Source organism: Buteo buteo, chromosome 4 (assembly GCF_964188355.1).
Source record: "Buteo buteo chromosome 4, bButBut1.hap1.1, whole genome shotgun sequence".
NCBI lineage: Eukaryota > Metazoa > Chordata > Aves > Accipitriformes > Accipitridae > Buteo > Buteo buteo.
Genome location: NC_134174.1, coordinates 45,382,864 through 45,410,436, shown reverse-complemented (window position 1 = coordinate 45,410,436; position 27,573 = coordinate 45,382,864). Strand labels below are relative to the sequence as shown.

Genomic DNA, 27,573 nt, shown 5'->3' with positions numbered 1-27,573 from the left:
CTGGTTATCTCTTTTTGGATTTTTGAGCTATTTACCTTTTTGCTCCTTTTTCCAAGAACATAAATTCTGCTAACTACTCACTGTTGGTTTTGTTCTTGTTTTGTTTTTTGTAGTTAATAATTGTGAAGCAAGAAGATAAGCTGGAAATGCTGTTCAAACACTTTCTGGTGGAGGACAAGAGCCTAAGTGGGGGAGCTTCATATGTGGACTTCCTGTGTCACATGCACAAGGAGATTCGGCAGCTACTGAGCTAGAGGAGGGAGTGATGCTGGAACTCAGCAGTGACATTTCAGTCTCCACTAATGACCTGATCAGAAGGCCCAGCGCCCTCCAAAAGGACAACATAGAAATCTGTACAATTCCATAATTTTTAATACACATTGCATAAGCAGAAATCCTTTTAACCTCTCCCAGTCCCATATGAGAGATGAAAAATTTTCCTGGTGAGGGCTAAAAAAAAAAAAAAAAAAAAAAGGGCCTTTGATACCAGGTCTTCTACTTGCATCTAAATTGTTTCCTGTGCTTGGCAGGAGTTCACACACCCCACCCCCACCCCCCCACCCCCATGCTCGCTAATCCTGTCGTAATGAATGTAGTTTTTTTGGTTCACTGTACATGATTCAACATTGGGTGAAAAAGCGATAACTCTTCAAAATTTCTGGTAGTTGCTGTGTGTTTGTATGGGCGCGTGTGCATGCTCCAAGTGTGAAGAGGATGTGCAGGTGGGGAGGACAAGAGGCAGGTCAGGTGATGCGAGCTGGAGCAGCCAAACATTTTCTGTCTCCTCTTAAGAAGGAATCATGACGTTGCAGAGCACAAATGTATCATGTGGCTGCCTGAATCAGAAATCCATGAAAAAGGAAAAGAGTGGTAAGCCAGGAGGCAACAGGGCAAATTTCTTTCCACAATCTTCCCTGTACTATAAGTTGCTGTGCAGATCTGTAATGGAGTAAGTAGTAGTTCAGTGAGCAACAATCAACAGCTTCTGAACAGCGTAGGGGTAGAGACAGTGCTTCCCGTTGGCGTGTGTGGTGACTCCTTTCCTTCTCATTGCACAGCTCTGTAATGTCCTACTCAATCCACATTCCATGGCCTCTCCTGCAGAGCTTACCTGTCTATCCAGATGGTGGTGGCAACAAAAGCCTCTTAACTTTAAGCAGAAAATACTTTTAACAAGGTGATGTGGGGCTGTCTAGGAACTGGATGATAAGGAAGTGGCTGTTTTCAACAATATTATTGTGAATCATAGCAAACAAACAGGAATTTGATTTATACTGATGCAAATTTGAGACTGCTTTGTATCCTGGAATACAAGGAAGGGGATACAAATACTAAGATTTAGACTGTACTGTAGTAGGTATTGCAAGTACCTGATTTCGCTTATTGAAAGCATCTGGGCCATAGTGAAGAGTTTCATTACTGGATGTTTATACCCTCCCCCATTCTACCTACTGATCAGCTTGCACAAAACCTTTTTATAAGCCTGTTTGTTAAACTAAAATACCTCAGACAGATTAATCCATCCACTTCGGCCACTCTGCTGCTCTATTCTGCAAGGGTGGATGAGAATACTCCTGTGAAGAGGGAGCGAGTGTAAATCAAATTCAGAATTCTAAGGGCTTCGTTTATTCACTTTTGAAAGGGGGCTTGTATATTTTAGCTTGAACGCTTAACAAGTGTTCTTACAATACCCAGGAGTTTAAGCTACCAGTAGCACTAAAAGTGGAAGGAAGAATGTGGGTGGATTAGAGAACATATTATCTGGGCTTGATATTTCAGAGGAAAGTCCTTGTTAAGATCAGAAAAATATCTGGCTGTGGTTTTAGTTCCATATCCTGTAGCATGTATATAAATTCATTTTTCGTCTAATGCTGCTAGTTTGTCTTCCCTCCCATCACTACACAGAAAGGGGAGTATGAAAATTATAATGGAGAAACTCTTTCAAGATGTAGCTGACAGAACCTTCAGCTTTTTTGTATGAATGTGGCCAACTTTTTACTCCACGTACTGCCTCCAACCAAAAAATCTAGAGGAATTTTAACCAGAGGAGAAAAAGAACTTCCCAGGAATATAAGGCGTAGCAACCACAGACTTCCACAAATACTAATTTCTAGTATTAATATTGGGGGGTGTGGGGGTGGAAATGAAATCATAAATGAACCTTTCATTTTCTTCACTTGTTTTTCCAATGCATCTTTTAATTTGTAAAGAAATAAAAATATATTAAGATGTATTTTATGTCATTGTTAGTAAATAAACACTGCTTATTTTTCCAAACCCTGTATTTTGCGGGAGGGAGGCAATGGGAAGGGCTGAAGTCTAGCTCACTGATCCTTTATAATCCAATCTTCTGCTGACCAAGTTCAGGCTTTTTTTTTTTTTTTTCTTCACACTGAATGATGATAAGAAATTCAACAAGTCAACAGAAAAAGGTGCTGTTTAATCTCAGTGTTACTTTGATTAGATGATTGCTTTTTTAACTTTCTGCCCCTTCTGAACTTTCATTTTGCAAAGAGATTTCCCTTTAATGCAACTTGAGTCAGATTGATTGGGGGTTTTTTGTTCTACTTTGGAAAGTATTACACTTACCTTGTGACAATGTTAACTTAAAGACTTCTGCAGTCTTAAATTTTTCAGAGAAATAGAGCTCCTCTTTCAGAGTTAAGATAGCAGGGAAGCTGGGTGGGTTGGTTTGTGGGGTTTTTGGGGGGGGGGGGGTGTCCTAACTGCAACAATAAAGTTCAGAGTAAACTGGCAGTGTAACTTAACTGTAGCCTAGAACATCGATATTGTACAATTTGCTGGTAACGTTACAACAATCTGTATGAAAGCACAAGACAATAATTGCTAAATATCCAATGCTACTTGGTTTGCTGTAGAATATTTTTGAGATTACTCTCCTACAGAATGTACATTATGTCCAGAATCTGCTACTTAACTGTTATATTGCAATAATGATGGGCCTTGTGGATCTTGTACATTAATCGTGTGGAGTAAATGCGCTTGTGGGCATTTTTGTGGCAGCACCCCTTCTGATGCATGTGGAAGTTGCCTTGCAGAGCCCATGTCTGTTAGCGTGCTGTGGCAATGTAAGTGGAGGAGCTGGTGGGGGTGGTAGTCTTTCTGCACTGGCTGTGGTGTTTCTGGATCCTGACTGCACAGTGTCAAGACCTAACTTTTCAAAGGAAAGTGAAACAATTCATGTGTCTTAACCTGTTCCTTATACAGACAGAGCATACTTCTTTGCTGCTGTCCGTAGTAATAGAATTATGAGTGGTAAGTATTGTGATTGGGATTAAGTTCTCTCTTCAGGAATGAGTTTGAAGCTTTTAGTGACTCCATAACCGAGTGGTAATTCTAGCATACTTCTGTTGGATTTTTATAATGTAGCCCAAGCTCAGTATCTGCAAAGCTAATCTACCCCTTACAGAGTATTTTAACACCAAAGAAGTTAGTTAAGGTTGGTACAGAAAAGGAGCTTCAAGGGAGCGTTAAACCAGCCTCTAGATGTGAAGAACCCCAACGTTTCTGTTAGTAGAAGGCGTTTTCTGCTCCCTCCCCCTATGGTTTTCAGCAGGAGCTAATCGGGGTGTACTTTCTTGCACCACCTAAACACCCCCCCCCCCCCGGTACCGCCCCTCCGCAGGCGTGTTTGCTCTCGGCATGCTGTGCCTCAGAGAAATAGCTCGCGTTCTGCCCTGTCAGCTGGAGGGGCTGCGGGCGCAGGTGCGTTAGAGGCAGAGAGGATTTACATCCCCTTGAACTAAGGCTGCGCCGCTACGGAAGCGCTGCGGTTGTCGTGACAGAGCCGTGTCACGTTTCGCGGCCCCCGCTGGCCACTTGTAATTTACGTTGAGGATACGAAGTGACGGGAGGGGGAGAAAGGCGGTGCGGCGGCGGAGCCCGCCTCCGCCCGGCCCCGGCCCTCCGCCCGCCGTTGCGGCCCTTGCGGCCTTTGGGCGCGCGCGCCCCGTGACGGAACACCGCCCCGGGGCGGGACCCTTGCGGCCGTTTCCTGGGGCGGGGCTGGCCCGGGCCCGGGGCGGCGGGGATGGGCCGCGGCAGCAGGCTGGGTCGCGTGCTGCGACGAGCGCCCGCCTGCTTCTGGGTGGTGCTGGCGCTGGCCTGGGCGGCGGGGGCAGCGCTGGCCACAGAGGGCCCAGCGGAGGAGGAGGGGGCGGCGGCTGGGCTGGCGGACGCCGAGGGGCTGTGCGGGGCGGAGGGGTGGGCGCAGGATGCCGTCTCGCCGGGCGCGGCCTTCGTCGCCTCCGCGTCGTACCGCGGCCCCGGCAACAACGACTCGCGGAGCAACAAGGCGCTGCCCATCCTGCTGTGGTGGAGCGGGAGCCTCTTCCCCCACTTCCCCGGCGAGACGGAGCGGATCGACTGCCCGCGCGGCTCCTGCCTCGTCACCCGGAGCCGGCGGGTGGCCCAGCACCGCCGCACCAAGGCCCTCATCTTTTACGGCACCGACTTCAGGGCGTACGAGGCGCCGCTGCCCCGCCTGTCCCACCAGACCTGGGCGCTCTTCCACGAGGAGTCCCCCATGAACAACTACGTCCTCTCGCACTCGCCCGGCATCCAGCTCTTCAACTACACGGCTACCTTCCGCCGGGAGTCCGACTACCCCCTCACGCTGCAGTGGCTGCCCGGCGTGAGCTACCTGCGGGGCCCGGCGGTGCCCCTGGCCGAGAAGGACGCGTGGCGGTGGAGAGGCTATGCCCCGGTGCTCTACATGCAGTCCCACTGCGATGTCCCTTCGGACAGGGACCGCTACGTGCGGGAGCTCATGAAGTACATCCAGGTGGGTGGGAAGCTGTGACACGGTATTGCTATAGGAGCTGGGTCCGCCCGGCTGCCCCCCCACCCCATCCACCTCCTCTTGTTAACGGGGTTTGTTCTTGTTTTTAGCCGAGACACGAATCGTAACGGGATGCATGCCACCCACGAGCTGGACAGAAAAACTAGTTGTGTTCCTTCCCAAAGCGTGGTCTAGACTACACCACGTGTCAGTAGGTAGGCCTGATGGTAGCTGTTGGCTGTGGAGTTGGCCAGACTGGGGGTCAGTCACAAGCTGGGCCAAGCCTGAGCAAGCTTGCTCTCGTGGACCAAGTGCTAGAAGTTGCTGAAATCTCCAGACCTTTACATTGGCATACAGGAAGGCTGTTTGTTTACAGGCCTTGTTCCCGTTTGAAAGTATGGGCGTGCAATAAAAAGACAGGTTGCTGTGTTTTGAGAACCTGCTCCTTCTCTGTGTTATGCTAGGACCGTGTTATTTCTGTGGTGGTTTGTGCTGCTGTGGCACAGCTGATAGAGAGTAGCTTCATAAACTGAAATAATGTAGTTTCTTTCAAGCAGAAAAAAAGTTCAGTGCTTTTTTTCTTAAAATTCTGAAGGATAGTAGATTAGGGGGAAAAAAGCATCTGTTTTTAGTCTTTGTCTGAAACATCTTTTTCCTTGTCATTTCTGCTGTTTCTATTGGTTGCAGTTAATTTATTGTGCAAGTTTGTCATGTACTCAGTAGTGAAGCAAAGACAAAAGGATTTTTAAGATATGACTGTATATTGTCAAAGTATGAAGCAGATTCCAGATCAAGTGTATTGTCTTTCATTTTTAGACAGTATTCTTTTAGTTCCCTGCATCAATTTTTCTCAGTCTAACAAATGGCAAATTTTTGCCAGCTTGCTGAGACTGGCAGGGACTGTGTATAATAACTGTTTGGAAAAGTACTGGGTCTCTGTTAAGTAGAAAGATGACTTTTAAATTAACATAGAGTTGAATGCTCTTCCTTGTCTCTCTGCTTCTGATTTACCTGGTAATAAATACATTTTTGAGTGATACCTTCTTTTCTGTGCCTTCCCCCCACCCCTCAATCTGTAGCATAGTTTATGCTGCTTTTAAAACTGAACACTCTGTTTTCTCTAAAGCTGTTAGAACTGGGACTCTAGGAATAGTCACAAGGGAAAGAACTCAGGAGTGAAAGTGAAGCTAAACTAAAGTAGCTAGGAACTGATCAAAGTTAGGAATTTTACAAGAAGTATAAGCTCTGAAAACAAGCTTCAGGCAAACAAATCACTTTGTAAAGATGCCGGTTGTTATTTTAGGTTGACTCCTATGGGAAATGCCTGCATAACCGTGAGTTTCCCAGTGAGCGACTGAGAGACACGTCTACAGCGACTACAGAAGATGCTGAATTTATGACTTTTATTGCCAGGTACAAGTTTCATCTGGCCTTGGAGAATGCCATATGTGACGACTACATGACAGAGAAGCTGTGGCGTCCAATGCACTTGGGTGCTGTCCCAGTATACCGAGGCTCCCCAGCTGTGCGGGACTGGATGCCAAACAACCTCTCCATCATTCTTATAGATGACTTTGACAGCCCCCAAGAGCTGGCAAAGTATCTTGATTTCCTGGACAAGAATGGAGAGGAGTATATGAAGTATCTAGAGTATAAAAACCTTGGTGGAATCAAAAACCAGTTCTTGCTAGAGAGCTTGGAGAGACGGGAGTGGGGTGTGAATGACATGACTCTGCCTAATTACCTGAATGGGTTCGAGTGTTTCGTCTGTGACAGGGAGAACACCCGGGTCAAAGAGGAGCAGGAACACAAAAAGTCTCGTGGGAAAATTCCAGCTCCCAGACCTCGCATAGCTCAGTACAAGCACATGGGATGTCCTGTGCCAACGCCTGGGTTTGGAAGTGTTGAAGACCTCTCTGGAGGAGACAGGTAATGTACCAATACTATGCTTTTTGAAGGAAAAAAAGCTTCAAATAATAGTAGCTGTAACTTTTAGTAATGCTTTGTACTTAAAGGATCTCTTAATACATTTCCAGTTACACTTTATATTATGTCTCGTCGGTGGTATGGTAGTTCTGTTAATCTTATGTGACACTGAGGCCAAAAAAGAGGCTTGGATGGTGGTATCTGTTAGTGGTTGAATGAGGAGCATGAGACACCCATAATATTCTGTTAAAATGCTCTGTAACATTGGGCAATGTAGTTATCCTATGTCTATCTTAGCCTCTTTGTTTGGAGGACGGGTGTTTTTCGGTACAGTGATGGTAAAGCACTTGGTAGCCCTCGGGTGAAAGAAGCTCTATACCTCATTACAAAGTACTGTGTTAAGAATGGGGCTGCCACTGTTCAGTGCAGGCCTAGTTAACTCCTATTGACTTCAGAGCAGAAGTTAGGCTCACCCAGAATACTTTGTAAGACTTTTTGTTGTTTTTTGTGACAAAATTCTGGCTTGTGTTGAAGGATGCCATCCCATTTATTTAGGAGAGGGACCATGCAGGACAGAGAATAGGTTGAGTAGCTTCTTGTCCCCTTTGTGCACAGGGATTGGTAGTGTTGCTGGAATCTCCAGGCCTATAGCCCAGTGTTAGCCATCTCCAGTGCAAGCTGCGCTGAAGTCTGTCAGCAGGGAACTAACCATGCCAACCCTCAGGCAGCTACTTTTGACAGGCAGAATAGAGTTTTATTTGCATGGCCTACTTCGTATTTATACGTGTGTTGGTACACAACAAGTCAGTGCTTGGGTTCCCAAACCTTGAGTTGTTCCATTGACAGTATTTGAAGTTGCAGTTGCTAGAAGGAAAGGTTCTTGCAGTTCATAAACCACATGTGCACTTTTTGTAGTGTGTATTACTAGTGTAACATGTTTGGATCCCCCAGCTTTGTCATTGTGGTGGGTTGACCCTGGCTGGATGCCAGGTGCCCACCAAAGCTGTTCTATTGCTTCCCCCCACACAGCTGGAGAGGGGAGAGAAAATATAATAAAGGGCTTGTGAGTTGAGATAAGGACAGGGAGAGATCGCTCACCAATTACCATCATGGGCAAAACAGACTCAGCCTGGAGAGAATTAACTTAATTACCAATCAACCAGAGTAGGGTAAGGAGAAATAAAACCAAATCTCAAAACACCTTCCCTCCACCCCTCCCTTCTTCCTGGGCACAGCTTCACTCCCAGATTCTCTACCTACCTGCCCCCCCCCCAGCGGCACAGGGGGACGGGGAATGGGAGTTACGGTCAGTTCATCACACATTGTCTCTGCTGCTTCATCCTCTTAAGGGGCAGGATTCCTCACACTCTTCCCCTGCTCCAGCATGGGGTCCCTCCCATGGGAGACAGTCCTCCACGAACTTCTCCAGTGTGGGTCCTTCCCACGGGCTGCAGTTCTTCACGAACTGCTCCAGCATGGGTCCCTTCCACGGGGTGCAGTCCTTCAGGAGCACACTGCTCCAGCGTGGGTCCCCCACGGGGTCACGAGTCCTGCCAGAACACCTGCTCCAGCATGGGCTCCTCTCTCCACAGATCCACAGGTCCTGCCAGGAGCCTGCTCCAGTCACTTTTCTTTGTGTTACATGCAACAATTTCTGCCTTTTTAGGCAATTACTCAAGTGCATGCAAGTCACTTTCTATAAGCCATCAGACAGCCATCATAAAGATAAACCCTCAGCTGTAGCAGATCTTGCCTATGCTCATACATATCACCAAAGATTTCAATGTTCTGATGTCAGTCCTGCTGTAGTATTAAATTAATGACCTTTTGAAAATATTGGGAAGATGTCATGCACTGTCCAGAAGGAAGTTGTCAATATATTCTATCCCAGTTTATATCAGTTTACAGCTTTGTTAATAATTGAATTGAATGCTTAGGAGTGTTAAAGGTTAGAAGAAACAGTGTGTTGAAAATGTAGAATCCATCATTTCAAGTACGCTAACCCAGAACGACGTTCTATGTGGATATGAAGCTCTCAAAGTTTTTATTACGTTATCATCCACAAAAAAATATGAAGAACTTTAAGTGTGGGGAACTACTTCAATGTTTGGATGCTTTGAAAAATGGCCAACTGAAATTGAAAAAGGGAAATAAGCCTGAGGTCATTCAGGTTGTTTAGGAAATGCCTATTTCACAAAACTTCTGATGTTTGTCATTAGAAAGCATTTTTCACAGTACAATTAAATCTCATATTGACAATTGAAAAGTTATGCTTGTAAGTAAAAGGGGTCCATAATCCTTTGTTTTCTGTTGGTTGATTGATTTGCTGGAGGTTTTTTATAGTAATACCTTTTCTCAGTCTCGGTAGCAAAGTGTGTTTTTTCCTTGTAGCACGCTCTGCAGCATGCTCCTCGAGTATTCTTTACTTTTTTGTAGATCTTCTTTTGCTTGAGCAGCAGATGGCAGTAGAGAAATACATTTGAAGGCCCAGCCTGGGTGCCTATGCCATTTACTTGCAAGCTCAGGTACTCCTGTCATTCTGTGCAGTGGTCATCAGTAAGGAGTTTTGAACAGTTGGTCCATAATCCAAGCTGCAGTTGCATCCCATGGAAGTTTCCATGTCTCATTGAACCGGAGTATGTATTCTTCTCCTGTTTGTAGATATGAGATGTGTCTGGAAAAATTGTACCAGGGAAGCTTCTACATTGTCTGCTATCTACTTTAGAAAGAGATGTATCTATACCTTCTGAGGCATTATCAGGGGGATCTCCAGTGAAATACAGTGGTTTCTATCTTGTAAGCATCTGAGTTTTCACTGTGTTTATCTCCAAAATGGAGCATGATTACTTAGAATTGTAAATGATGTGACAGTAACATAAAATTGCTGCCAAAGCATTAACTAAACAGATCATATTTTGTCAGAGTTTGACAGTAATATTATGTCAACAGTATGATCAATTTAGATGATTGTCTACTGAGTCAGTCAATTGTATATTTTGTTACTTAAAAAGCATTATTGTGGAAAAAGGATGCAGGCCTAGTGGGATTACAAATGATAGACTATATGCAACATACAAGGTCTGACTATAAACATACACTGTGACTTTTGAGTTCTGGAGGCTTCTGGAACTAAGAGAACAGCAAAGGCAATTGGAGTTTATATATTTTTAGAGCAAGTACCCAATTACAATAAGGTTACCCTGCGCATTTGCATGCTCTGTAACCCTTATTCCCAGATGTAATTTGTTTTTAGGGTTGACAAATGTGCTGAATTGACAGAACTGCTGCATCAGAATCTCTCTCTATGTAGGTATATGTAGCCGGAGTACGTTATTGTACCTTCACCTTGCTGTCCTTTAGCTCTAAGCATGGAGACATGGTTCCTAAATCCTTATGCTTGCAGCCTCACTTGTATTTGGACTTCTGGGCTTCACAGTCAAGTGAGCTTAAGAAGAAAAGGTGTAGAACAACTATTTGTATGTGTTAGGTTATGGGTCAGTCACTATAGTCTATTGAATTCTTGGCTGCTTTGTGCAGAACATAGTGAGTTACAGTGCTACTGATGAGTAGAATACCTGTTTAGTAGGAACCAGAATCTCCAATTATTCTTGGACTCCTAGCTTTGTGAAGAGAAACGTTTGGTTTGTTTCATTGATGATTCATTTTCCAAAAGTGGGGTGTTTGAGAGGATAACTATAAGAACACTAAGTGACAATACTTTTTCGGTTACCTAAAGTTTTCATCTGTGATAGCATGAGAAAAGAGAAGCCAGTGTGCCTTTAATACAGGAATATTTTGAAACCATCGTGGTTTTCCTAGTTCCATTTTTATGTCGATGTCACAGTTTATTTATGATGAGAATAAACAGCTTGAAAGTGTATCAGATTTGCCACGTGTACAGTGTAAGGTGTCTCTTGCAACAGAATCCAATAATCAGCCAGGATTAAAGATCTGTATCTCATGGTAATAACGATTCAGGTGTACGTAGTTGGTAGTTTCAGGGTATTTGTACAGTCCTGTTTGTGCTGGGGTACCAATTTTTTCCAAGTTACATAATCAGAATGAAATTATTTTCTTAAAAACCAATAACAGCAATGTAAAAAAAAAATACCAAAGGGTTCTTATTTAATGTTTTTGACAAAAGTTTTCACTTGGATACTGGAATTCCTTTCAGTGTTGGTTCCATAGAGTTCAGCTGGAAAACATTTTCTGTTACCTAGTGCCACTTAGTCTTGTGTCTAGTACTTAATGCAAGTATACCCATTTTCCTAACATGTGCCCTTATGCAGTGCTGTAAAAAAACAAGTAACTCATGTGGGCAGTCCTTGAACAAAGGTTAATGAATTTAGCTAGTAAGCAATGTGATCTCACAATAAGTCGAAGTGCTGCATTTTACAAGGGAACCTTTTGGCAGACTTTTTTTTTTAAGGTGGAAGTAAGCCTCTGTCCATGATCCTTCACATTGTAATCTATGTTAAAAGCTTTATTTTGAGGCTTCTGTTTGTGTACACTGCAGAAATGTCCCACCATAGATGATGCTGTTGACCACAGAAAACTAATTTCAATGGCATAAAAGTTGTATGCTGCTCCACAAAGAAAGCAACTATGACATGTTGTGTGTTTCTTTTGGTCTTCCTGGAGTAGTGGGTGAGATCTGCTTCTGGGCAGTGCAGCCATGTTTGATTTAATATATGGTGTATAGAGTGAATGCAAATGGCACTGTACTTATTTCTGTGATTGGGAGGGAGAAGAAGCAAAAAGCTTTGTATATGTTAACAAGTGTTGGGTAACTCATATGGACAGATTAAAAAGAGCATCATGTTTGGTCCTTATTCCCAAAATTTGTGATGGGCTTATGTGGCTAGGTAGCAGATACAATGGAGGAGAAATAAATAAATTATTACCATACCTTGATATAACACAGATGAGAGAAGTAGTCCACATGATCATGAATGGGAAGGGAATTGCTGAAAGTTGCAGTGATGTAGTCTGTGCTATGAAAACTTGGAGGTGTGCATTGAAAAAGAGAAAGCCTATACTTGACCATCTAGTCTGGAGATAAAGAATAGAGTCAGGGCTGAGGGATATAATGATTTTTTTGTCTCTGCCATGTATAACCTGAGTTAGTAATGAGTAGCCGTCATTCTCTAATTGTTAAATGGTTTATATGAAAAAAAAAAAATAAATTGATTCTTAGGCTGTTACACACATACTGGCCATAGAAGGCTACTCTCAAAATCGTGTAAGGACTCTGTGCTAGATTTTATTTCAGTAGAAGTTTTTATTCTCTCCAATTAATAATTTAGTCTCTTTGGTTAATACTATAGTCGCATGCTGATATTTCTAGAATGTTGTAAAGCTAATAGTTAACTTACATTTTCTGTAGAGAATTTTCAGAGCAAGTTTCTTTAAATTACTTGGAATGCAGTGGCACAGTAACAACATACTTTTTTATGACCATCTCTGGGCCTGTTTTCCTCTTAGGTGAAAGAAAAAAAAATGGTTTCAGTGCTATTACAGCTGCAGACTCATTTGGTTTTTTTTAATAATTTATGGTGATGTTTCTTTTTTGTTTCAGTTGGAAAGAGATGTGGCTGCAGGATTATTGGCAAAGCCTTGATCAGGGTGAGGCCCTCACTGCTATGATTCATCGCAATGAGTCACATCAGGGAAGATTTTGGGACTATATGCATGAGATTTTTCTCAAGAGGACAAAGCAACACTGACCCATCTTTGTAAGAGCTTGATCTGAAAATTGCATTGAAAGTTGAGACTGCAAATTCTTACCTCTCTCCAAATGTTTGCCTTGAAATAGAAGAAAAACTCTCACAGAGACTATTTTTTTCTGGTCATGAAGTGAGTAAGTCTCTGTTATGATTGGATTCCAGCAGTGGAGATCTTAGCAACTGCTTTGATCTGAATTTCAGCTCTGTGGCGTGAAGCCACTCCTAACTTGCAGGTGTCAACATGTGGGGCAAAAGAGGAATTTACTCTCCTTTTGCATTTGGTATAGTTTCCTTGTGGCTTACATGACTTCAGAGGAACACCTCTTCAGACTCTTGCTCAAATGCCCAAAGTTATTTCAGGGATTTTTTAATCTCCAAAATATTAATCATTTTTTATAAGTATTTTATCAGTCACTTATTCTCCTCACTAAGGTGTACTTTTAGCTGCTATTAACAAATAGCTTTTCCAGTGAAGGAATAACAAAAGACAAATGTCTGTGGAGAGCAATTGTGCCTTATGAAATTGCAGCAATAAAGTCTCTTCTCCCCAAGTAAGCATGCCTCAAATACTCCTACTTTTCAGGATAACTGAATAGCTATGGGCAGGTCACTTACTCTCTGCCTAGTTTCTCTTTTACTAATTTACCAGGTGATACGTACAATGGGATGAGAGACTAAATTATTTAATTCACAACTTCCAACAAAGTATTTCACACAGAAAATGTATTACCTGGTATTGTGCAGAACTAGAGTAAAATTAGTATGCTTTGGTTCTTTAAGTTTCCATCAGATCTGAAATCCCAGCTATAGTCTTGACTTCTTGTTATCTCCTTAATGCTAGCAATTCAGAGGCCTTTGATTTGTTCCTTTTGAGTATCTGCAGCTTTCTGCAAAGATAAATACATTTTAACGATGGTGCCTTTCCAGTGGTCTCTGCAGTTTGGATACAAACCTTGCAGCCTTTCTATGCTGAAGTGGGCGATCAGAATCAGGTGCACTGAAACAGTTTTGTATCTTTACCCAATCTTAACACTATATGATCCTGGTCTGTGACCATAGTTCCTAAAAGTAAGTGATCACATGTGGATAGCTCTTCCTTGTTGTGTAGCCTGTATCTCTTACAGATATAAATAAAGTTCTCTGTTCCCTGCCATGTTGGGTACCTTTCTGAAATAATTGATCTTGCATTGGAGGGAGACTAATTCACCTAGTGTCACTGGTTTAAAAGCACAGGCAAATACAGCCACACTGCTGTGATGTTTCTAATGGTATAATGGTATCTTATTTCTCCTCCCTCTTCAGAAGTAAATACTGACTAAATAGCCAGAGTTTATCTATGCCTAAGATAGGATGTTGGTAATGAAAGTCTAGAGTCTGTGGGGTAATTTCATTTTATAAGGCAGTTCATGCATTGCTATGGGAAGCCTGAAGCCTGTTAGTAAAAGTTAGGAACGGGAGTGAATCTACATTCTGTCCCTAATTAAGTCACTGTCTATTGCTTAGCTGTGGATGGATCACTTAATCTCTTTTTTTTTTTTCCTCAAATTCCCATTCATTATGTTATAGATATGATATCAGTATAGGCAATGATATGCATCTCAAAGTTTGCCTCTCAGGTGGTACAACAATATTACAATGTTAAAATCAGGGCACCTTGACAGAGGAGACTTCAGACCCATAACTGTCACTGGATTCTTGTAAATGTAGAAAATGCATACACTATACACTGATCTTTTTTTTTTTTTTGGAGAAAACTGCTTTTTTTTATATCTCTTCTGTAATAATAGTAACAAATGGTTCTTTAGCTAAAATGCATTCATCAGTTTACATTCTTTTTTTCACTTACTCAGGAGACATGAATATATCTGAATTAATTGTTATAAGTGGATTACTCAAATCAGATTAAGATTACACATATGTGTATTCAGAAATGAAGTGGCCACAATGTTCTTGAGAAGTAAATTAAGATAAAACAAATTAAGGCTGCTTTAGTTCTATTAACTTCTACTGAATAGTTTAATGATAATTAAATAAGTTGTTTGAATTAATGCCTTCAGTTTCTCTTAATTTCATGTTTCTGTATAGAAAATCATTCAGTCTTCTTTGCATGGTTCTCTTAATTAGCTATATCTCAAAACCCTTTCTTATTCAAGTGTTTGGTGGCATAGTCAGGAGGAGAAATTCTGATCCTGCTTTTTGTCCTAAACAAAAAATAAGAACCAGGTACTAGCACACTCTGCTTTTTCTATTTTGTCATGTAATTTAAGTAGATTTTTCTAGAAGTGAAGTATTTATAACCAAGTCCAGGTATTTGTTATATTTTATCTGCTGTTGCCAAAATTAGACATGCTACATTTAATATATTGTCCTTGCAGGAATAACAGGACGAAGTACCAATATAAGCATGTGTATCATAGCACCTGCTTAGTTCTTGATTAGCGATGTCCTAAAGACTCACTTCGTCTTCCCACTCAGCAAAATGAGCGTGTTTGTCAACTAACAATCGAATAGAAGATATGGTGGTACAAACTTAAGAGTAGCTAGCAAACCAGATAAAAACTTAGTGCTTTGGACCCTGATTCATTACTTTGCTAGTTCACAACCAAGTATTCCTTCACCCCTATTTATTATCTGTACTCAGTATATTACAGTCACCAGTCAACATGGTTTTTTTGTTACCCCTACAGGGGGTGTTTTTGTTGGTTTTTTTGCTGTATGTATGTACTACAGGAGGCTGTTGCTTTGAGCTTTGTGACTGTTGCCAAGCGTAAGTATTTCTTATTGCCACATTCCTTCCTAACATGGGTATGAAGGTAGCACAGATATGAAAGTAACTTTGTCACAGGTATTCTGTGTTTTTTGTCTGAGATTTTCAAAGTACAACTTTTGGTTTGTAGTTAAGAGTCACTAGCCAGTTTCAATAGCTTTGTCTTCTGAGTTCTTAGTGTCTTCCTAGGTTTAACTGGTTTTTTTACAGTGTTACAGGTGGTGAACTTCTCAAAAGGTAATGAGTATCAGCTACAACTCTTCATAGCTGTGATGTTCACCCAAGCCTTGTGTTTCTCTTGTACCTGTAGTAATAGATCATACTAGCTTTATTGTCTCCTGTATGTCACAATATGACCATGATTTATAAACAGGGTGTCTATTGGCTATATTAATATACTAAATTTGTTTCACTTACTGTACATGGTGCGCAAGAATTAAGGCTGAAATATTTCTTCCAGTGCGTAGTATGAATAACTTGCATACCTGCCAGGCAAACTCAGGGGCAGGAAAGATGGGAATCCTCCCCAGCTGGCTAAAGAGTTGTGGTTGCAGTTCGACCTTCACAACATCCACTTCTCTGCACAGCCAGGACTGCAAAATGTTGCATAAAGGTTGTTCTACCACCAGGTCTTTCCTTTCATCTCCCTCCTGTTATTTCAAGGAGGCAGGAGGAGAAGCTGGGTCTCATAACCTTGAAGAGTTTGCAATTAATTTACATAATAATGCATTTGAAAGGATTCCTATGTAATGTCCAGAGACTACTGCCAGTCTTAATCAAAGTGAATTCAATTTATGATCCTAGTTGTCATTCTACTAATGCAAGTATGTGAATGCAGACAAAGAGGAGGGTCACTGCAGCAGCTATTAATATTTTGCAAAAAGGTTTCTGATTTCTGTTCTTGACTGCTAACTGGATTTCTCACTTCACTGCTTTAAATCCAAACCAGCTAGGAGGTGGCTGAATGTAGTTGTGGCTACTGGAAGGCTTATATGATACTCAGACTGAACAGTGTATACAACATCTTTTTAATCAAGTTCTTACAGTGCAGGTGCCCATACTCATAAAAACACACAACTGAGACTAATCAGGAATTTTAGCAAAGATATCAAGTATTGAGGATGATAAAGAGATTACCTTTGTAAACCCTTTGGTAGGCTTCTACTAACTATGGTGAGTCACTTCACTGCTTTTCATGCATTTTGCCTGTTTACTGTGTGACTAGAGGGAGGATTTCAAAGCCATTGGGATAGCTTTATTCACTAGCATTGATGTTCTAAAAATAGGTATTTCCTCATTACTGCTTATATGAAACACTAGTAGATTCTATTGATGCTGTGTCTCAGAATTGACTCGACAAGCTAGGATAAGTTTATGCCCTCTTAGAGGTGAGAGAGGAGAAACAAATGTCTGACAGAAGGTTAAAAATCTAGCAATCCAGTTCATTGCATTGGACAAGCTAAAGTTCTTATTCTTCTGCCTGTGATCCCAGGTGCTGCCTATTTTTTCAGTAAGAAGCTGGGTATTTTATACACTGAACTAGTAGTCTGTGTTTTCTGTCCTTTAGCAAGGACTGCAATTTCCAGGAAGCATGTAACCTTAGTGAAGAATATTTATTTGATACCTAACATTGATAATTTCTAGAACTGAAAAAGAATTGCCTTTTCTTATTCTGTCACTGTAATTTTCAAACTGAAGGATCTCTGGGTCCGCTGTGATGGTAAGTAGAATAACAGCCAGGCAACAGTGGATTGTATATGTTTGGAGGGAAAGAAGAATGAGATTCTTTCCCTGCAAATGGTCTGCAAAGTGCAGCAGCTGGAGAATCACAGCAGAAATGCCCCTTTTGTACCTTGGCAGAGGGTAGTTTTAAGTGGCGTGGAAGAACAAATAATTCCTAAAGGACTGGGAACAGGATAAATTGAATTGAAACACAGCCATCAGGGACATCACTGTTTAAACAGGCTTTGCTGTGTTAGACAAGGAGCCATCTGCCTCTTTTACCATCCTTGCATACACACTCTTCAGCCATTGTCCCAGGAGAGCCACTCCCTTAATGATAAGCTGTCATCCATTTGGTTGGATTTAATTAAGATTGTTGATGGATCTCCAGGCACCTTCTCGGAAGTTGTATTAATCAGAAACATACAGGGTGGCAGGTTCCTTCATTCTGCCCCGAGACCTCTACTGACAGGTTGAAATTAATCAGAGACAAAATCCTTTTAGTGATATGACCAACTGAGCCAAAGCTTGTGTCAGGCTTTAACAAACTGCACTTCTTTTATGATTCAGTGTCTTGGAACTGGCAGTGAGAGATACATGGCCCTGCAGAGGGATTAGGAAGGGTGGAAAAGAATGGAGCTGCAGGATATGTTCCAGAGCTCTGACATGATTGGCATCTTAATTTGTATGCTGTTATATACATTCCTGCAGAAAAGACCCATCTAACGCTGAAGTGTCTCAGCAAGAGATGGTTCGGGGGATCTTGGAATGGATCAGAGCAGATCATGATATTTGTGGCATCTCTGAGCAAATAAGGAGGCATCAGGTAATTTGCAGTGGAAATGAGCTGGATTTGAGTAGATCTGGGAGTTAGGGATGGCAGCTCAGAACTAGTCAGGTGGACAGAATAATGCAGGGCAGCTGATCTGATCGAGATAGCTCAGGATAAGGTATGCTAGCACTGGAGTTGGGGCAGGGAGGTGACAGGTCAGAAAAGAAATTGCATCTGTCATTGTGATAATGAATGCATTTGTGCTAATAAGTCCATTAAGTGCTAATATTGTCCAAACACAATAGCTCTGCAGACAGGAGTAAGTCTGAACTGACTGGAATCTTAGCAAGACTTTAACTACTAAAGTTAAAGTGGGGGTGCCTTAACTTTTAAGGCATCTCCAATTAAATTGGAGTTTAAGGAGGTCAGGGTGAGACAGCTGAGAATAAATTGTGGTAGGTGAGGGCATTATGAAGTTGTATGAGACAAATTGGGGCATTCAGGATAAACTTGGGTGAATATACTGGAATTTACCTGAAAGCTAGATCCAAGCAGTTCAAAAAGACATGGATATCAACTCTATTCATTTCTCCCAGTACAACTGATTTCTCAGCCTCATCCCCCAAATGTTTTTTAGGCAGTGCGTGGAGGTTTTACATAGTTACTCCAGAAAGCAAAGGATTCATGGTGTAATTTCTCGCCTCTTAAAGAGGTATTTAAGACAACAGTCTTGTTTTAAGGGTGTATTTTATGACAGCATTGTTAGCATTGTATTTAATTGTGGCATAGCTTTTACTGTAGCATCATAACTGTCCTTTATTCCAGTTGTGATATAGATACTTTTCAAATCTAATATTAATAGCTTAATCTCTCTGGTTTTGACAAGCTGAAATGTGGGCTAGGATTCAGCTTTAACTACGTTGGTCCAAGTAAAGTAGTTGTAAATGCAGTTAGAATTTTACATTTTCTTTATAGTTGTACATTCAGGATTCACAATGAAACATCTGTGGGGTTCACTTGTCAGTGTGTTGAGGGAATTGGGTTTCTGATTGTCCCTGTGAAGTCAGAACTTCTGTCCCATCCATCAGTGTCTCTGTGCTATCAGCAATACGCAGTACAGGCTGTAGAGAGACTTGACTACTGAGTAACACACTTCTGTTGTTCCACATTCTCCATTAAAAACAATGTTTGTATCTTGCTTCAGACATCTTTGCATGGTGTGTGCAGACACCATCACGTACGTTATTCTGTCTGCTCAGGAATTTCTTAGGCTGATGCTCCAGTCCCAGGCTGAATGCCAGAAAAAGAGATTATAATGCAGACAGCAGTAACTGACAGGAAGCTATTACAATTCTCCTTGTGTAGCTTGCCTTTCTCTTTCTCAGCCTCCCCCCACACACACACACACACATTTTTCTTGGAATTACTTGAGAGAGCAACTTTTGAAGGTGAATGTAGCTGAAGGTGCTGCCATCATTAGCTAATGTAATTTGGAAAAAGGGAGGTTGATTTACAGGGACTGCAGTTCAGCTTCTCTTATGTCCTAGTATTTGCATCTTTCCTTTTTATTGTTGTGCAAGTCTACTTAGTAATTGCAGCAGGCAAATGCAGCAGAGAAAAGTGGGTATCAGTAGGGGTAACTAGAAGAGGCAAAACCAAGAGTAGCTGAACCTCACATGAACTGGAATACTGAGAAATACTTCCCTGTCTTGAATTTGCAAGATTTCTAATGCTTAGAGTTGCAGGGTGCAAGCCTTCTAGCCTAATTTGAACGTGTCAGCTTGTTTTTCTTCTCCACTGGTAGCCAAGCTTGAATGATAGCTCATTTCCTGTCCCATCATAAAAAAATGGAAGCAGAGAAACATCCCTCTTACCAAAATGTTTCAGAACTTCCAGACAGCCCGTTTGGACCTAGAGAGATGGAAATTTGCTTCTAAAGAGGACCAAAAGACATCTTTTGTTTACCTGAAAATGTCTTCTCATATTCTTTAAATTGGACTCTTAAGAAAATACTATTTTAATGGTAACACAAAAATAATTATAGAATTGGACATACCAGAATATATATTAAATCTGCAGATGCAGTGAATTCTAGTATTGATACTGATGCAATAAATTAATGATACTGAGAATATTCTGGTATTGGTCTGGTGATGTTTAAATCAAGGTAACAAAATTTCCAATGTCTTGTTAACTTCCTTGACTGGGCAGAGGCAAGTGGCTTTTTTTTTTTTTTTTTTTTAATGTCGATAGCTAGGAGTTTGAATATATTCTTTTCATCCAAAGCAATGTACTATGCAAAAAATCCTTCCAGTGTTCCTGTGGAAGAATGATTCTTCCTGTGTCCTCCAGTGACAAGGGAGACTGGTGGTGCCTGAAGGAGCCCTGATACGGTGATAAGGTGGCTTATTCAGTGACCGCTACATGACAAGCATCTGAGTATTTTAGGTCCCCACTCCGATGTCTTAACTCCTCAGTTCTCTCCATCTACCTTGTACCCTCATGCTGTGCAGACATCTGTTTGTACCTCGGCCCTTGAAATGTTACTGTGCCTTCTGTATTACCTGTCATTTTCAGCTGGGGACATAAGGGCTCCAGAATCAGCCAGATGAGTTGAAGACTTTCAGGGATTTAAGTCCTACGCTAGGGAAGAAACTTCTGGGAACAGCGGGATTCTCTGCTCATACCGAGTATGTGAGAACACCAGCAGTGTTTCAGAAGCAGCAGTTTCAGTATCTTCTTGGAAGACAGGGTAGGAACATCAGTAAACAACGCAGGAGAGACCCAGCTGTTAGTATGTAATGGAGAGAGATGGTGGGCTGGGAGCGAAGTGGTGGTGAGTCTCAAGCACCAAGAAAAGTTTCCATACAGTTGCAAAAGACTTCCTTAAGTTCCATTTGTATCACTTGAAATGGTGATGATTTCTCCTGCTCTGGTTGAAGCGCGTATGCTCCTTCACGGGTTAGGTTTGCTGCAGAAGAAGTTTTGAGATGTGAATTGCTGCAGTTGTCACGGGGTGGTTCCCTATGGCACAGAAACCGTGAGAAGGCAGGCAGTTAATTTTCATGGCCTTTGCCCGGAGGAACGGGGCGGGGGAGGAAAAACGAGGTTACACCACAAACGGATCGATTTGCCCTTTAACGGGATGAGACGACGTTACCTGTCGTCCACCGGGCTCGGTCCCCCGGCCGACGCCGCCCCTCGCAGGACGTGGTAACGTGCCCGTGCCCCAGCCCAGGGACGGGGAGCGGGAGCAGCAGGCTGTTGCGGCGGCCCCTCCCGCCACAGAGGCCGCAAGCGCCGGGCCGCGCAGGCGCCCGCCGGGTGGGCGGGGCCGGCTCGCCGCGCGGCCTGTCGCAAAGAGGATGGTGGCGTCCGTCTACCCGGCCTGGGTCACCCGCTGGGTCTCCGGGCAGTGGCGGCAGAAGAGGCGGCCCCCGGCGATCCGCCCGACGCGGCCGCTGGTGCTGGCCAACAAGGTGGCGAACCGCAGGGAGCAGGCGGGAGGTGAGTTCCCGGCGCCAGGCCGTTAAACGCCCCCTCTCCGGGGAGAAACGGACGGGGGCGGGCGGGGCCCCCGCCCCTGCGGGGTAGACCTGCCGCCGTCGGGCCCTCAGCGTTGCTCCCGGGAGCCGTCCCACCACTGGCCGGCGGGAAGGGCTGCGGTGATGTCAGGGCTGGGTCGAGCTGGCGGTCGGAAGCTCCTTGCGCTCTGCAGGGCAGCGGAGGGGAAGGGGGTCTGGTTTGTGCCGTAGGGTTAGCACACGGGTTCTTTTGAAGAAGTTAATTCCTCATACAACAACCCTAAATTTGCATCTTGTGGTACTCTGTATGAACGCGAAGTACTTTGTTACATCTCAACATAGCATTTACCGTAAGAACTCAGCCAGCGGTTGGGTGGCTACAATGGTGCTAATCTTTGTGCTAGCAACATCTTCTCTATGCAAAACGAAAGATGAGATCTTTATTTTAGTGTTGGTTTTTCTCACCTGCCTCAACCCCATCTTAAACTTCTCTCTGGAGATTTATGCACTGTGGAGGCTGTTAGCATGACGTCCCCAACACCTGAGATTTTGGTTGTGTCTTTCCCTTCTAGAGGCAACATGCATTACGGAGATGTCAGTAATGATGGCCTGCTGGAAACAGAATGACTTCAGCGATACAGCTTGCGCCGAGGAGATCCGGATGTTCTATGACTGCGTGGCAAAGGCAGAAGTAATTAAGGCCTCTTTTGCGTTCTTAAAGGCTGGTAGTAGGAAAGCACAAAGCCCCCAGTCGTTTTTTGTGTGCCAACAGTAATAATGTTCTCTGAACAGTTTGATTGGTGTTGTAACCCATTTGAGCTGTAGGAGAGATGCAGGATGATATAGATCAAACATGCAGTCCTTCCTTTTTGAATGCAGAAGTTAAATTAAATTAGAATTAAAATGAAGGACTGTAGGAAGGGACTGGATGTTTGGTATGTTCTAACTAAGGATGAAACAATAGTCACATCCAGTCCTTTTTGGGTTGTCAAATTCTTGAAGTAGACTTCAGCCGCTGTCAACTGACCCTAACCTAGGCCATTTATTTTGATTTCTTCCAGTTTTTAATCTCTAAACTTTCAGCACTAATGAAGCAATAACACTCACTGCTCTTCTCCATAGTACATGATAGTTCTGAATGAGGGAGAGTACTATTTGGAGCTGTTAAGTAGAACAGTGATTTGTATGGTGCGAGATGTGGATTGCATTGTAAATGGGGAGATGTACAGTGTAGGTAAGTTTCCACAACTGCTGTGATTCATAAAATTAAGAAATAGCTGACTCGGGTACCAATTCAATACTTGCATTATCTAGACAGTGGGGGAGTGTCTAGATAAAGTCTGTCATAAATCTGTATATAGTTCTGTGCTTGCGGGGGTGAGAAATAACTAGTGGTTTCAGTAATCCTCATAAGGAACAGAATTTTCAGCATACATGAGATAGTTTACAGCTATTCTCCATTCTCTGAAAATTAGGAGTTCTTTTAGGCTGTTTCTGGCTTCAAAGGCTAGACGTTTCCATGAAAAATAAATTTCATATTGTCTGGAAATTAGAGGTTTCCAGCTATATGATAACTTTGAAATCAAGTCAGTTTCAAAAGCAGACTAAAGGTAAGTATATGTACTAAACTTGTCCTTAAACTGATTTCGGGTTTCAGTCTTTTTTCAGTAACAGTACCATCATTTAATGAATAGTTATTTACTGTTGCTCTTTGACAGCACAAGTGAAAAATGGTCCACAATTTATTTGGTAGATTACAAAGAATCAAATTGAATAACAGAAAGTAAAAAGAAAAAATCTGAGTTGTTACTATAAGTATGTAATATTGTTAACTAAGAATGTGGAAGAATGTCATCTTCACAAGATGTCAGTCAGTCATTAATTACATCATTTAAAGATCATCAGCTTTTGAAAGCCTTGTGATTATTGAGCCAAGTGTTCCTTAAAGAAATAGCATTGTTCTGAAAGAAACTTCCCAGTACAATTAGTAGTAGTCTTTGGGGGCGAGCGTCAGCTCTGCAAATAGACAGAGGTAATATTTTGAGGTTTCTTTTTCTCTTTCAGAAGGAGCGCAAGGATCAAAGTGCGGAGACCCTGTCACCCAGGGGAAGCTTAACTTCAAGCAAAGTGAATAAGCTCCTGAGGAGGTTTCCTCAGATCACACATTATGTATAATGTGCTTTACTAAAGGGACTGCGGACAAGCAATTAAAGTTGGAGTCTTTCGCAAAAAAGTGAAAAGTAGACTTGAGTGAGTTATTTGATGTCAAGTGTTACCCATCAGCACTGCTGTATGGATCTTGACTGCACCAGAGCGGAAAACACCCATCTTGACCATCAGCTGACTTTGTTCATGAGGTTCTTGGGTCTTAGGGTCCTAGGATTTCTGCGGTATGTTGTTCAACTGCTACAGTGTGGAGTCAGGTCCTGACTGTGAAATAAAATCTTATAGGAATGCATGTAAATGCCTTTTCTAACAGTTAGGGGGTGAGTTTTCCTCATGTATAAGCTTCTGCCTAACTTCTGAGCTGCTATCAAAAAGTGCTCAGGCCCAGACATTGAGCCAACTTAAAATTGATAGTAATCTCATGGCTCATACCCCTACATGTACATATACACAGTTTGGTTCCTCTTGAAATTTTTTTAATTACTGCTGCTGTACAAGAAGGCTGTAGAATGAGGAAGAAATCTCCAGCAAAATACCTTGTTAATACACAATACGTTGGTAAGGATCAAATACAACTTTAACATAGAAGCTTGTGAATTAAGCTCTCTGATTGCAGGTGGGGCAGGTATGGTGCCATGTCAGATTGATTATGTTGTCTGTACTATAATAAAATAATGCAAGACTGTTGTTTGGTGTGGGTGACTCATAATCTACAACAAAATATTCCATTGTTTTGGTAAAAAAACTAAAAGGGAGAGAAAATTTCAAGCATGGACTGATACTGAAATCATGTAATTAATTGCTGGGTTTGATTTGTTTGGGTTTTTTTTTCACTAGAGTACCACAAAACTGCAGGCAGATCCCTGTTGTTTTAGGACCAGTACCTAACCGGTAAGAAATATGCAGTACCTCAGAATGCTAAGGATAAAACCATTTATATCGCTAATTCTTTGGGCCGTAAAGAAAAAGCAGAGGAGCATCAGGCACATACACACTGTGTGATTACCCACACGTGACCGTGGAGTTTGCATGGAGCTGGAGCTGACTTCTCTGGAGCCCCAGGCCAATACCTGTTCATCACATAAATATTGATCAAGTGTATGCTTTCGATTTATTTAAGCAATTTTAATTTACCTGTTACTTAAAATGGCTCATTAGTGGGTAATCCCACGGGGTAGCTTATTCTGTTGTTGCTATTATGGCATAATTGGGTCTTTCAGAGGGCTTGGGGTCAGTAGGAATGTGATGTCCACATCTAAGTTTGAGGAAGCACTTTGGTTCTATGACATTTTGCATTTTCAGTCCAAAAGACGTTCTCTGAAAAGGAGCTACTTGCTGATTCTTTGTTTCTGAAGGAGACAAGCTAAGTTGGGGGTGAGGAACCGATGAATACTAAATTCACTTCTGTTGATGATGTTTTTTCTTTCTTTGTATTAAAACTTGTAAGTATAGTTTTGCGCATCTTAAGCTAGCAGCTGTGCTAAATGTACCAAATTCTAGTATCTGTGAAGAACTGTCTCATCAGAGAAACTAATACTTTTTTGTTGTAGTTTTACTTTTGAAATTTTGCGCAGCTCCCACTAATCTGGACAGCTATTTTTGGATATTACTGCTTCACAGTGAACTTCACAAGTTCAGTTTTGGGGGATTTTTTCTGAACTTTTACATGTCTTCTGTAAGCTTGAAATTACTATGCTAAGGTTTTCCAGTCCTTAAAGGAATGCATTTATTTGGAAGAAGAAGGAAGGAAAGAGAATGCTTTTCAGATGGATGCAGGTTTTACAGTGCTGCTTTTAACAGTACTCTAGCAGTTCTTTCGGCTCAGGATCCCATGCTGCAACCAGAAAACCTCCAGTTACTGATTGTCCTTGGCAATTTGAGCTGCTGCCATTTCCCTGTATCTCGCTGTTAAGCTTATATTGGGTGTTTAAACACGTTCTGTGACATGCTCATGTTGGTGATCATTCCATTAATAGTTCATGTGCGTAACTGCAGTGAATGACACTGTCCTCTCTGAGTTCAGGGCTTGTACCACCCCATGATGCTGTTGCTGGGGAATAAAAGAACACTGGGTTCTGGTGCTGAGCCCACTGTTTAAGAATATTGCTGCAGAAACCTGTATGTGATTGCGTGGTGGGGAAAGAATTAAACAAAAGCTGACTAGCTGTTCTACCCTCCTAAGTCGGATTTACAGGATTTAAGCAAATCTGCTGGAATTCCTTGATCTTATTCCTGTTCCTTACAGTTTGAGTATTTTACCAGCTCTGGGTATGATTGCTGTGAACTACCTCTCTTTTTAGGCTTTCACTGAAGATCTCTTGTGGAGGAAGCATTGATGTTTCAGCTGGTTTTGATGAATAGTAGTCCTGCCAGTTCAGGAGAAATAGGTTGAATTCCAGAGAGCCAAGAACATTTTAGAAGATGGTACTTCTTGTTCGGAAGCGTCAACACAGAATAATGTGGAAAAATCAAGACAGACTCTGTAGGGAATCATAGACTTACTGTTATAGAACTGTGCTTATATCAAGGTGAGAAGGTGATTTGTGTTAAATAGTGGACTTAGGTATTTACAACCATGTCAAACTTGCTCACACAGGAAAGTTCAAGATCTGTTTTACCTTATCTTTAGATACATTACCTATCTAAACTGCCATAGTTATATTGGTATAATTTCCTTCTTGGTCTTCCTCTCCACCTTGGAGAGGGCCATGTAGCCATGAGAAGCTTTTGAGAATCTGAGTTCCATCTCTCTCAAGAAAATGTCATTACCTGTGCCAGGAAACCAGGGGGAGTCTTGGCAAGAAGGAAACAGTTCCAAAAGAGGACCCACCACAGAGGAGACAACTGCAAAACCCACTACATCTTTGCATGGTTTGTCATTCCTCCAGAAACAATACCAAACTTGGACTTCTGTTGCTCTTGGTGCAGTAGTCTGTGTTTCCTTTAAAATCACTTTATCTAGGAAATCACTCTATCTAGGAAAGCCTTGCCTTGAGAGGGAAGCAACTTAGAAGCTACTGTGAGAGAAATCCAGTACAGGCTTTTACTAGAGGTTTTAAGCCCTATTAGTATGTGTCAGAGGGCTAAAATAGGTGAGTGTCTTATGGGAGTTCTGAAGGGGCATCAACGACCTCTCTACTCCTGACTAAGAAGCAAATTTCTCTGAATGCTAGTAGATTTTCTGTTCATGCCTCCAGTATATCCTTTCCTTGTGTTTTCACTGGAGTAAGTGGTTCTAAATTCCAACACATTCCCATACTTTCATTTTGTTTTGCTCTTTTTTTTGCCAGTGCTGCCTGAGAGTTGCAGCATGCTGTAGCATCTAAGCTATTTTCATCCTCTGTTGCTCTGATCATCTGCCTCCCTTGCTACGAGGATACAGGAGATTTGCTCCTAATTAACTGAGTGTAATTCTTGGCCAAATCCACTGTGTCCAGAATGCACTGTGGTACAAATCCACTCCAGAAAGGTCTCCCTCCTAGCACTCAGCGACTCCTCTAGAAGATCCAGCATGTAGTGGAATTTCCTTCCATTTGGTGAGTGACTGAGGATGAGGCAACACAAAACGGTCATGTGAAGTGAGTAATGGGGCAGTAAGTGAGGGAAGAAATAGAGGCTTTTTGTCAAGCCAATGGATTTTTATCAGCCCTTTCCTTGTTTCTATGCTGAAGGTGTCTTCAGAAATGCTGCTCAGCAGACTTGGCCAAAGGTGAGCTCATTTCTTAAGGTGACCTTCATGTTTCATGCCGCAGAACACCAGGAGTTAATCCCTCCAAAATCAGAATATAAATATGGGAAATGTCCATTAGACTGGGCTGAGGGAAAGTGTAAAAAAATTTTGAAAAAGTGTAAAAAAAGAGTGAACAGCTTTAAATGGACCCATTCCCTTCTTAGATTTAATAATGTTAGAAACTTATTGTAGCCTCTAAGCCTAATTCATATGAAGGGGCAGTAGGCTGAAAACACTAAAAAACCCCGTAGGATTGTTCATTGCAATACAATAATGAACAACCCTCTGGAAAGCATCTTAGCCAATCGAGAGAAAATAACTTTACAGCCCAAGGTCAAGGAGACGCTTGCTGGAAAAGATCTCTGGAGGCAATACCGGTGATGGCGAGATGCAGGGCTGAAAACTGGGAATGCACCCTGGAGAGGGCTGTGCCACCTGT

At 42.2% G+C, this 27,573-nt stretch overlaps 3 protein-coding genes across 6 annotated transcripts in view; all 3 read left to right on the top strand.

Annotated features, from left to right (window-relative positions):
* The window catches only part of SEC24C (SEC24 homolog C, COPII coat complex component), a 38,960-nt gene extending 36,741 nt beyond the window's left edge, over positions 1-2,219 (top strand). For all 4 annotated transcript variants that reach the window (XM_075025786.1, XM_075025784.1, XM_075025782.1 and 1 more), the window contains one exon: positions 114-2,219. In XM_075025786.1, the coding sequence (XP_074881887.1) occupies positions 114-254 (141 nt within the window). In that variant the 3' untranslated portion in view covers positions 255-2,219. The remainder of the gene's footprint in view (positions 1-113) is intronic.
* A 1,824-nt stretch (positions 2,220-4,043) lies between these two features.
* POFUT4 (protein O-fucosyltransferase 4) lies at positions 4,044-13,004 on the top strand. Its single transcript, XM_075025781.1, has 3 exons — positions 4,044-4,804; positions 6,105-6,730; positions 12,306-13,004. The coding sequence occupies exons 1-3, from the start codon at positions 4,052-4,054 to the stop codon at positions 12,451-12,453; spliced, it is 1,527 nt and encodes a 508-aa protein (XP_074881882.1). The 5' UTR covers positions 4,044-4,051; the 3' UTR covers positions 12,454-13,004.
* An 8,044-nt stretch (positions 13,005-21,048) lies between these two features.
* Positions 21,049-24,091, top strand: CHCHD1 (coiled-coil-helix-coiled-coil-helix domain containing 1). Its single transcript, XM_075025780.1, has 3 exons — positions 21,049-21,221; positions 21,811-21,929; positions 23,303-24,091. Exons 1-3 carry the CDS (start codon positions 21,080-21,082, stop codon positions 23,411-23,413), a joined length of 372 nt encoding a protein of 123 aa, XP_074881881.1. The 5' UTR covers positions 21,049-21,079; the 3' UTR covers positions 23,414-24,091.
* Positions 24,092-27,573: the final 3,482 nt, after the last annotated feature.

Excerpts from the sequence above, each read along its gene's own strand:
- POFUT4 (XM_075025781.1), top strand. The coding sequence starts at position 4,052 with ATGGGCCGCGGCAGCAGGCTGGGTCGCGTGCTGCGACGAGCGCCCGCC. Across the intron at positions 4,805-6,104 it reads AGCTCATGAAGTACATCCAG|GTTGACTCCTATGGGAAATG; the intron begins GTGGGTGGGAAG and ends TTGTTATTTTAG. Across the intron at positions 6,731-12,305 it reads GACCTCTCTGGAGGAGACAG|TTGGAAAGAGATGTGGCTGC; the intron begins GTAATGTACCAA and ends TTTTTGTTTCAG.
- CHCHD1 (XM_075025780.1), top strand. The coding sequence starts at position 21,080 with ATGGTGGCGTCCGTCTACCCGGCCTGGGTCACCCGCTGGGTCTCCGGG. Across the intron at positions 21,222-21,810 it reads CCGCAGGGAGCAGGCGGGAG|AGGCAACATGCATTACGGAG; the intron begins GTGAGTTCCCGG and ends TTTCCCTTCTAG. Across the intron at positions 21,930-23,302 it reads ACTGCGTGGCAAAGGCAGAA|AAGGAGCGCAAGGATCAAAG; the intron begins GTAATTAAGGCC and ends TTTCTCTTTCAG.